The sequence below is a fragment of the Ranitomeya imitator genome, chromosome 8, assembly GCF_032444005.1.
Source record: "Ranitomeya imitator isolate aRanImi1 chromosome 8, aRanImi1.pri, whole genome shotgun sequence".
Lineage (NCBI taxonomy): Eukaryota > Metazoa > Chordata > Amphibia > Anura > Dendrobatidae > Ranitomeya > Ranitomeya imitator.
In genome coordinates, this window is record NC_091289.1 from 162,684,012 (window position 1) to 162,694,676 (window position 10,665).

Sequence of the window (10,665 nt, forward strand, 5' to 3'; positions counted from 1 at the left end):
TAACGCACTCCATTAACGCAGCTATTAACCCTGTGGGACCAACTTTTTTCACTACTGATGCTGTGTATGTGTATATTAATGGGGAATTATCCCTTTATTTCCATCACTTACACTATAAGTTGCCCTGGGGCCATATTCCCCCCATCATTGTATATATTCTAGAATATGCATGTCCACGTAGTATATTGCTCAGCCACGCAGTATATTGCACAGCCCACGTAGTGCAATATACTACGTGGCTGTGCAATATACTACGTGGCTGCGCAATATACTACGTGGCTGCGCAATATACTACGTGGCTGCGCAATATACTACGTGGCTGCGCAATATACTACGTGGCTGCGCAATATACTACGTGGCTGCGCAATATACTACGTGGCTGCGCAATATACTACGTGGCTGCGCAATATACTACGTGGCTGTGCAATATACTACGTGGCTGTGCAATATACTACGTGGACTGCGCAATATACTACGTGGACTGCGCAATATACTACGTGGACTGCGCAATATACTACGTGGACTGCGCAATATACTACGTGGCTGCGCAATATACTACGTGGACTGTGCAATATACTACGTGGACTGCGCAATATACTACGTGGACTGCGCAATATACTACGTGGACTGCGCAATATACTACGTGGACTGTGGAATATACTACGTGGACTGTGCAATATACTACGTGGACTGTGCAATATACTACGTGGCTGAGCATATTCTAGAATACCCGATGCGTTAATATCGGGCCACCATCTAGTCATATATAATGATGGGGGGAATATGGCCCCAGGGCAACTTATAGTGTAAGTGATGGAAATAAAGGGATAATTCCCCATTACATCACATAATAACCAATGTTTATCCGCTCCAGAGAGACAATGATTACATGGCGGACGGTGCAGATCGTGCAGACTCCTCGGTGCCACCTGTAGCACCGCCTGCGGGCACAGCTCTGCTCCATCACACAATGCCGCCGCTCAGCCCCATCACCCCCGCCATGGCCGCACATAGGCCCGAGGCCGCGCTCACCCCTTCACGACGAAAAACGGATCCTCCATAGACATGATGGCGGCGGCCGTGTGCTCCGCTCCAGTGTCCCTTCTGTTATCTCCGGGCTCCTGTCTGCGGCCTCCCCGCTCTTCCCCTCACACCTCTGGAGACAGAGGACGGGCCGCCCCGGATGTCGTCACTTCCAGCACCAGAACCCAATCGCGGCCGGGGGAGAAGACGGGAGGACGGGCCGGGGTGTGCACATGGACCAGCGGCTTATTACCTATCTACCGCTGTGTACCGTACAGATATATACAGCTATATACCGGCTGTGTACAGATATATACACCCGTATACAGGCTGTGTGCAGATATATACACCCGTATACAGGCTGTGTGCAGATATATACACCCGTATACCTGCTGTGTACAGATATATACACCCGTATACCTGCTGTGTACAGATATATACACCCGTATACAGGCTGTGTGCAGATATATACACCCGTATACCTGCTGTGTACAGATATATACACCCGTATACCTGCTGTGTACAGATATATACACCTATATACCGGCTGTGTACAGATATATACAGCTATATACCGGCTGTGTACAGATATATACACCCGTATACAGGCTGTGTGCAGATATATACACCCGTATACAGGCTGTGTGCAGATATATACACCCGTATACCTGCTGTGTACAGATATATACACCCGTATACCTGCTGTACAGATATATACACCCGTATACAGGCTGTGTGCAGATATATACACCCGTATACCTGCTGTGTACAGATATATACACCCGTATACAGGCTGTGTGCAGATATATACACCCGTATACAGACTGTGTACAGATATATACACCCGTATACCTGCTGTGTACAGATATATACACCCGTATACCTGCTGTGTACAGATATATACACCCGTATACCTGCTGTGTACAGATATATACACCCGTATACCTGCTGTGTACAGATATATACACCCGTATACCTGCTGTGTACAGATATATACACCCGTATACCTGCTGTGTACAGATATATACACCCGTATACCTGCTGTGTACAGATATATACATCTATATACCGGCTGTGCCATATAGTGCTCTGCACCGTTCATATTTCCCCATAGCTGTGCCATATAGTGCTCTGCATGTTCTATATTGCCCATCTGTGCCATATAGTGCTCTGCACAGTTCATTATTGCCCCATAGCTGTGCCATATAGTGCACTGCACCGTTCATATTTCCCCATAGCTGTGCCATATAGTGCTCTGCTCCGTTCATATTGCCCCATAGCTGTGCCCCATATAGTGCTCTGCACCGTTCATATTTCCCCATAGCCGTGCCCCATATAGTGCTCTGCATCGTTCATATTGCCTCATAGCTGTGCCCCATATAGTGCTCTGCATCGTTCATATTGCCCCATAGCTGTGCCCCATATAGTGCTCTGCACCGTTCATATTTCCCCATAGCTGTGCCCCATATAGTGCTCTGCATCGTTCATATTGCCTCATAGCTGTGCCCCATATAGTGCTCTGCACCGTTCATTATTGCCCCATAGCTGTGCCCCATATAGTGCTCTGCATCGTTCATATTGCCCCATAGCTGTGCCCCATATAGTGCTCTGCACCGTTCATATTGCCTCATAGCTGTGCCCCATATAGTGCTCTGCACCGTTCATTATTGCCCCATAGGTGTGCCATATAGTGCTCTGCACCGTTCATATTGCCCCATAGCTGTGCCATATAGTGCTCTGCACCGTTCATATTGCCCCATAGCTGTGCCATATAGTGCTCTGCACCGTTCATATTGCCCCATAGCTGTGCCATATAGTGCTCTGCACCGTTCATATTGCCCCATAGCTGTGCCATATAGTGCTCTGCACCGTTCATATTGCCCCATAGCTGTGCCATATAGTGCTCTGCACCGTTCATTATTTCCCCATAGCTGTGCCATATAGTGCTCTGCACCGTTCATATTGTCCCATAGCTGTGCCCCATACAGTGCTCTGCACCGTTCATATTTCCCCATAGCTGTGCCATATAGTGCTCTGCGCCGTTCATTATTGCCCCATAGCTGTGCCCCATATAGTGCTCTGCACCGTTCATATTTCCCCATAGCTGTGCCCCATATAGTGCTCTGCACCGTTCATATTTCCCCATAGCTGTGCCCCATATAGTGCTCTGCACCGTTCATATTTCCCCATAGCTCTGCCATATAGTGCTCTGCGCCGTTCATATTTCCCTGTAGCTGTGCCATATAGTGCTCTGCACCGTTCATATTTCCCCATAGCTGTGCCCCATATAGTGCTCTGCACCGTTCATATTTCCCCATAGCTGTGCCCCATATAGTGCTCTGCACCGTTCATATTTCCCCATAGCTCTGCCATATAGTGCTCTGCGCCGTTCATATTTCCCCGTAGCTGTGCCATATAGTGCTCTGCACCGTTCATATTTCCCCATAGCTCTGCCATATAGTGCTCTGCGCCGTTCATATTTCCCTGTAGCTGTGCCATATAGTGCTCTGCACCGTTCATATTTCCCCATAGCTGTGCCATATAGTGCTCTGCACCGTTCATATTTCCCCATATCTGTGCCCCATACAGTGCTCTGCACCGTTCATATTTCCCCATAGCTGTGCCCCATATAGTGCTCTGCACCGTTCATATTTCCCCATAGCTGTGCCATATAGTGCTCTGCACCGTTCATATTTCCCCATATCTGTGCCCCATATAGTGCTCTGCACCGTTCATATTTCCCCATAGCTGTGCCATATAGTGCTCTGCACCGTTCATGTTTCCCCATAGCTGTGCCATATAGTGCTCTGCACCGTTCATATTTCCCCATAGCTGTGCCATATAGTGCTCTGCACCGTTCATATTTCCCCATATCTGTGCCCCATATAGTGCTCTGCACCGTTCATATTTCCCCATAGCTCTGCCATGTAGTGCTCTGCACCGTTCATATTGCCCCATAGCTGTGCCCCATATAGTGCTCTGCACCGTTCATATTTCCCCATAGCTGTGCCATATATGCTCTGCACCGTTCATATTGCCCCATATCTGTGCCCCATACAGTGCTCTGCACCGTTCATATTGTCCCATAGCTGTGCCCCATACAGTGCTCTGCACCGTTCATATTTCCCCATAGATGCTCCACATAAATCTGTGCCATTGCTGCTGCTGCAATAAAAAAAAAAATCCCATACTCACCTCTCTTGCTTGCAGCTCCCAGCGTCCGGTCCCGGCGTCTCTCCGCACTGACTGATCAGGCAGAGGGCGGCGCGCACACTATATGCGTCATCGCGCCCTCTGACCTGCACAGTCAGAGCGGAGAGACGCCGGGAAGATGGAGCGGCGCCTGGCGGCTGGAACGGGGACAGGTAAATATGACATACTTGCCTGGTCCCAGCGTCCGGCTCCTTCTTCCGGACAGCTGTCTTCGGTGCTGCAGCCTCTTCCTGTCAGCGGTCACCGTTACCGCTGATTAGAGAAATGAATATGTGGCTCCACCCCTATGGGAGTCATTTCTCTAATGAGCGATCCCACGTGACCGCTGAAGAGGGGAAGAACTGCAGCACCGAAGACCGTGGGACAGGTGGGGAGCGCCAGGATCGCTGGAAGCAGGTAAGTATGCCTCAGCGCCCTCAGCCCCTCACCCGCCGACCCTGCCACCCACCTTGACTCGAGTATAAGCCGAGAGGGGCACTTTCAGCCCAAAATTTTGGGCTGAAAATCTTGGCTTATACTCGAGTATATACGGTACTATATACAGGAGGAGATGACACACAGGTATATACTATATACAGGAACAGATGACAGGTATATACTATATACAGGAGCAGATGACACACAGGTATGTACTATATACAGGAGGAGATGACTTACAGGTATATACTATATACAGGAGGAGATGACATACAGGTATATACTATATATAGGAGGAGATGGCATACAGGTATATACTATATAAAAGAGATGACACATAGGTATATAGAGGAGGCGATGACATACAGCAGGTACATACTATATACAGGGGAGATGGCATACAGGTATATACTATATACAGGAGATGACATACAGGTATATACTATATACTGAAGAGATGACATACAGGTATATACTATACACAGGAGGAGATGACATACAGCAGGTATATACTATTTACAGGGGAGATGACATACAGGTATATCATATACAGGGGAGATGACATACAGGTACAGTGGGGCAAAAAAGTATTTAGTCAGTCAGCAATAGTGCAAGTTCCACCACTTAAAAAGATGAAAGGCGTCTGTAATTTACATCATAGGTAGACTTCAACTATGGGAGACAAACTGAGAAAAAAAAATCCAGAAAATCACATTGTCTGTTTTTTTTAACATTTTATTTGCATATTATGGTGGAAAATAAGTATTTGGTCAGAAACAAAATTTCATCTCAATACTTTGTAAAATATCCTTTGTTGGCAATGACAGAGGTCAAACGTTTTCTGTAAGTCTTCACAAGGTTGCCACACACTGTTGTTGGTATGTTGGCCCATTCCTCCATGCAGATCTCCTCTAGAGCAGTGATGTTTTTGGCTTTTTGCTTGGCAACACGGACTTTCAACTCCCTCCAAAGGTTTTCTATAGGGTTGAGATCTGGAGACTGGCTAGGCCACTCCAGGACCTTGAAATGCTTCTTACGAAGCCACTCCTTCGTTGCCCTGGCGGTGTGCTTTGGATCATTGTCATGTTGAAAGACCCAGCCACGTTTCATCTTCAATGCCCTTGCTGATGGAAGGAGGTTTGCACTCAAAATCTCACGATACATAGCCCCATTCATTCTTTCATGTACCCGGATCAGTCGTCCTGGCCCCTTTGCAGAGAAACAGCCCCAAAGCATGATGTTTCCACCACCATGCTTTACAGTAGGTATGGTGTTTGATGGATGCAACTCAGTATTCTTTTTCCTCCAAACACGACAAGTTGTGTTTCTACCAAACAGTTCCAGTTTGGTTTCATCAGACCATAGGACATTCTCCCAAAACTCCTCTGGATCATCCAAATGCTCTCTAGCAAACTTCAGACGGGCCCGGACATGTACTGGCTTAAGCAGTGGGACACGTCTGGCACTGCAGGATCTGAGTCCATGGTGGCGTAGTGTGTTACTTATGGTAGGCCTTGTTACATTGGTCCCAGCTCTCTGCAGTTCATTCACTAGGTCCCCCCGCATGGTTCTGGGATTTTTGCTCACCGTTCTTGTGATCATTCTGACCCCACGGGGTGGGATTTTGCGTGGAGCCCCAGATCGAGGGAGATTATCAGTGGTCTTGTATGTCTTCCATTTTCTAATTATTGCTCCCACTGTTGATTTCTTTACTCCAAGCTGGTTGGCTATTGCAGATTCAGTCTTCCCAGCCTGGTGCAGGGCTACAATTTTGTTTCTGGTGTCCTTTGACAGCTCTTTGGTCTTCACCATAGTGGAGTTTGGAGTCAGACTGTTTGAGGGTGTGCACAGGTGTCTTTTTATACTGATAACAAGTTTAAACAGGTGCCATTACTACAGGTAATGAGTGGAGGAAAGAGGAGACTCTTAAAGAAGAAGTTACAGGTCTGTGAGAGCCAGAAATCTGGATTGTTTGTTTCTGACCAAATACTTATTTTCCACCATAATATGCAAATAAAATGATAAAAAAACAGACAATGTGATTTTCTGGATTTTTTTTCTCAGTTTGTCTCCCATAGTTGAGGTCTACCTATGATGTAAATTACAGACGCCTCTCATCTTTTTAAGTGGTGGAACTTGCACTATTGCTGACTGACTAAATACTTTTTTGCCCCACTGTATATACTATATACAGGAGATGACATACAGGTGTATACTATATATAAGGGAGATGACAAACATGTATATACTGAGGGGAAAATGAGAGGTGTGAGGTGAAAATTAAAAGGTGTGAGTGCAAAATGAGAGGAGTGAGGGAAAATAGTGGAGTGATCAGAAAATGACAGATGTGAGGTCGAAATGACAAGTGTTAGGGGGGAATGAGAGGAGTGAGGGAGAAAATGAGAGGTGTGAGGGAGAAAATGAGAGATGTGAGGGGGAAAATGAGAGGAGTGAGGGGAAAATGAGAGGTGTAAGGGAGAAAATGAGAGGTGTGAGGGAGAAAATGAGAGATGTGATGGGAAAATAAGAGAAGTGAGGTGCTATAACTAAGCACAGATATTTACTATGCCCAGGCAACGCCGGGCTCTTCAGCTAGTTATTTATATAATTCCATGGTGCTGTACATGAGACGGAGTTACATCAAAATACAAATATCACTTACAGTAAGTAAAATAACAGTGACAGACTGGTACAGAGGGAAGAGGACCCTGCCCTTGTGGGCTTACATTCTACAGTATTGTGGGGAAGGAGACATTAGGTTGGGAGCTTGCAGTAGCTCCGATGGTGTTCAGGTGGCAGCGTTATTATACACTGCTCAAAAAAATAAAGGGAACACAATGTAACTCCAAGTCAATCACACTTCTGTGGAATCAACCTGTCCAGTTATGAAGCAACACTGATTGTGAATCAATTTCTCCTGCTATTGTGCAAATGGAACAGATAACATGTAGAAATGTTAGGCAATCAGCAAGACAACCCCTATAGAGGAGTGGTTCTGCATGGAGTGACCACAGACCATTTCTCTGTTCTCGTCTTTTTTTGCAGTTTTGGTCACTTTTGCATTTTGTCATTGTTTCACCCCTAGAGGTACTGTACAGTAGCATGAGGCAGTGTCTACAACCCAGAGTCCCTGAGGACTGAGGGTCCCTTTGATCTAGGGATCAGTAAGTTATCCCGATGGATAGGGGATAATTTATTTAGGAAAAACCCCTTTAATTCCAATTTTTCCACAATTATCACATCCAGAGGTGATGAAAGAGGAGGACATGTGAAATTCAGATGCCCGGATCTGTCTGTTATGACGATGGCTATGATCCTATTTATGTGCATCGGGTCCTGTATTGTGTAATGGGTTTATGAAGTCATCTGTGACTATGGCTGTACAGTATGTTTCTTAATATGTGCCCCCAATGTCCTGGGCACTGAACCCTTGGATTTTATAATTTGTTGGGACAAAGAGATTTTCTGGTCCCGAGGTGCTCGGCTGGCATTTCACAGCCAGGTCCCTCAGTGGTTTAGCCATGGAGCCGTCATACTTTACTGACATGTTCTGTTTTAGAAGTACAGATCATATTTCCAGATATAAAGGCCATTTGATCCATGGATGATTTACTCTACAGATTTATACCTTCACTCTTGCACATGAGCGTTTTTGGCGATTGACACTCATGATGTGTATATAGTATTTTCCACAGTGGCCATAGTCTTCGCTATCCATCATAAGGCTCCATTCAGCAGAACATATACCGCATGATATATATATATATATATTTTTTTTTTATTTATTTATTTTTTTGTGGTGACCCTCTTTGTAGGAAGTGCAGTCTAATGTGCTTTCCTATATAAATGATATGATGACGTATGAACCCCAGATATGGGAAAAAAGGACACACATTTAGTCTCCATCTAAAGAATGGGGGCCTATGTAAATGTACAAGTATAAACCCAAAGCAAGTGGCGTAGTGTGGGTGGCCAACACCCAGGGCAACACAAATATTTTATCCCTTAGCCCAGAAATAATGCGCCCCTAAAACAAATAATGCCTGATTCAGAAAGTATTAATGCCCCCATGTAGTGATAACCCCTGAATTCCCTTTTCAAAGGTAATAATGTTACCCCGCGCAAAAAGAAAACTTTATCTAACCCTCTAATCCTGCCGATTGATTTCTCTACATCAATGCACACTGAGAAGAATGACACTGAGCACAATGCAGTTACGTTATTGCTCCGCCAGTGCTAGGATGCGGCCGTCTGTCACATACAGGACCCGTATTGGTTGGACAGGGAACTCTACCACAAGATCCAACAGTATCGATCTCATGAAGAAATAAACGTCAGTTCAATCACATACATATACGGCGACTCAATAATGAATAGCTAACACCGGAGAAACAAGAGTCAAAAACTAGCCAAAGAAATCATAGAACCATATTTATTGAAAAGTCAATTACCACCATAAAACATCATATATAGTAGAAAATCATGTTATAAACAATGAATAGTGACTATATCCATCATCCATCATAAGGCTCCATTCAGCAGAACATATACCACATGATATACGTGTATATATATATATATATATACAGTGGGGCAAAAAAGTATTTAGTCAGTCAGCAATAGTGCAAGTTCCACCACTTAAAAAGATGAGAGGCGTCTGTAATTTACATCATAGGTAGACCTCAACTATGGGAGACAAACTGAGAAAAAAAATCCAGAAAATCACATTGTCTGTTTTTTTAACAATTTATTTGCATATTATGGTGGAAAATAAGTATTTGGTCAGAAACAAAGAATCAAGATTTCTGGCTCTCACAGACCTGTAACTTCTTCTTTAAGAGTCTCCTCTTTCCTCCACTCATTACCTGTAGTAATGGCACCTGTTTAAACTTGTTATCAGTTTAAAAAGACACCTGTGCACACCCTCAAACAGTCTGACTCCAAACTCCACTATGGTGAAGACCAAAGAGCTGTCAAAGGACACCAGAAACAAAATTGTAGCCCTGCACCAGGCTGGGAAGACTGAATCTGCAATAGCCAACCAGCTTGGAGTGAAGAAATCAACAGTGGGAGCAATAATTAGAAAATGGAAGACATACAAGACCACTGATAATCTCCCTCGATCTGGGGCTCCACGCAAAATCCCACCCCGTGGGGTCAGAATGATCACAAGAACGGTGAGCAAAAATCCCAGAACCACGCGGGGGGACCTAGTGAATGAACTGCAGAGAGCTGGGACCAATGTAACAAGGCCTACCATAAGTAACACACTACGCCACCATGGACTCAGATCCTGCAGTGCCATACGTGTCCCACTGCTTAAGCCAGTACATGTCCGCGCCCGTCTGAAGTTTGCTAGAGAGCATTTGGATGATCCAGAGGAGTTTTGGGAGAATGTCCTATGGTCTGATGAAACCAAACTGGAACTGTTTGGTAGAAACACAACTTGTCGTGTTTGGAGGAAAAAGAATACTGAGTTGCATCCATCAAACACCATACCTACTGTAAAGCATGGTGGTGGAAACATCATGCTTTGGGGCTGTTTCTCTGCAAAGGGGCCAGGACGACTGATCCGGGTACATGAAAGAATGAATGGGGCCATGTATCGTGAGATTTTGAGTGCAAACCTCCTTCCATCAGCAAGGGCATTGAAGATGAAACGTGGCTGGGTCTTTCAACATGACAATGATCCAAAGCACACCGCCAGGGCAACGAAGGAGTGGCTTCGTAAGAAGCATTTCAAGGTCCTGGAGTGGCCTAGCCAGTCTCCAGATCTCAACCCTATAGAAAACCTTTGGAAAGAGTTGAAAGTCCGTGTTGCCAAGCGAAAAGCCAAAAACATCACTGCTCTAGAGGAGATCTGCATGGAGGAATGGGCCAACATACCAACAACAGTGTGTGGCAACCTTGTGAAGACTTACAGAAAACGTTTGACCTCTGTCATTGCCAACAAAGGATATATTACAAAGTATTGAGATGAAATTTTGTTTCTGACCAAATACTTATTTTCCA

At 45.3% G+C, this 10,665-nt stretch overlaps 1 protein-coding gene across 1 annotated transcript in view; it reads right to left on the reverse strand.

Annotated features, from left to right (window-relative positions):
* STX6 (syntaxin 6) overlaps positions 1-1,285 on the reverse strand; it is a 30,233-nt gene extending 28,948 nt beyond the window's left edge. Inside the window, exon 1 of the mRNA XM_069737727.1 lies at positions 1,033-1,285. Coding sequence (XP_069593828.1) covers positions 1,033-1,067 — 35 coding nt within the window. The 5' untranslated portion in view covers positions 1,068-1,285. The remainder of the gene's footprint in view (positions 1-1,032) is intronic.
* Between the last annotated feature and the right edge of the window lie 9,380 nt (positions 1,286-10,665).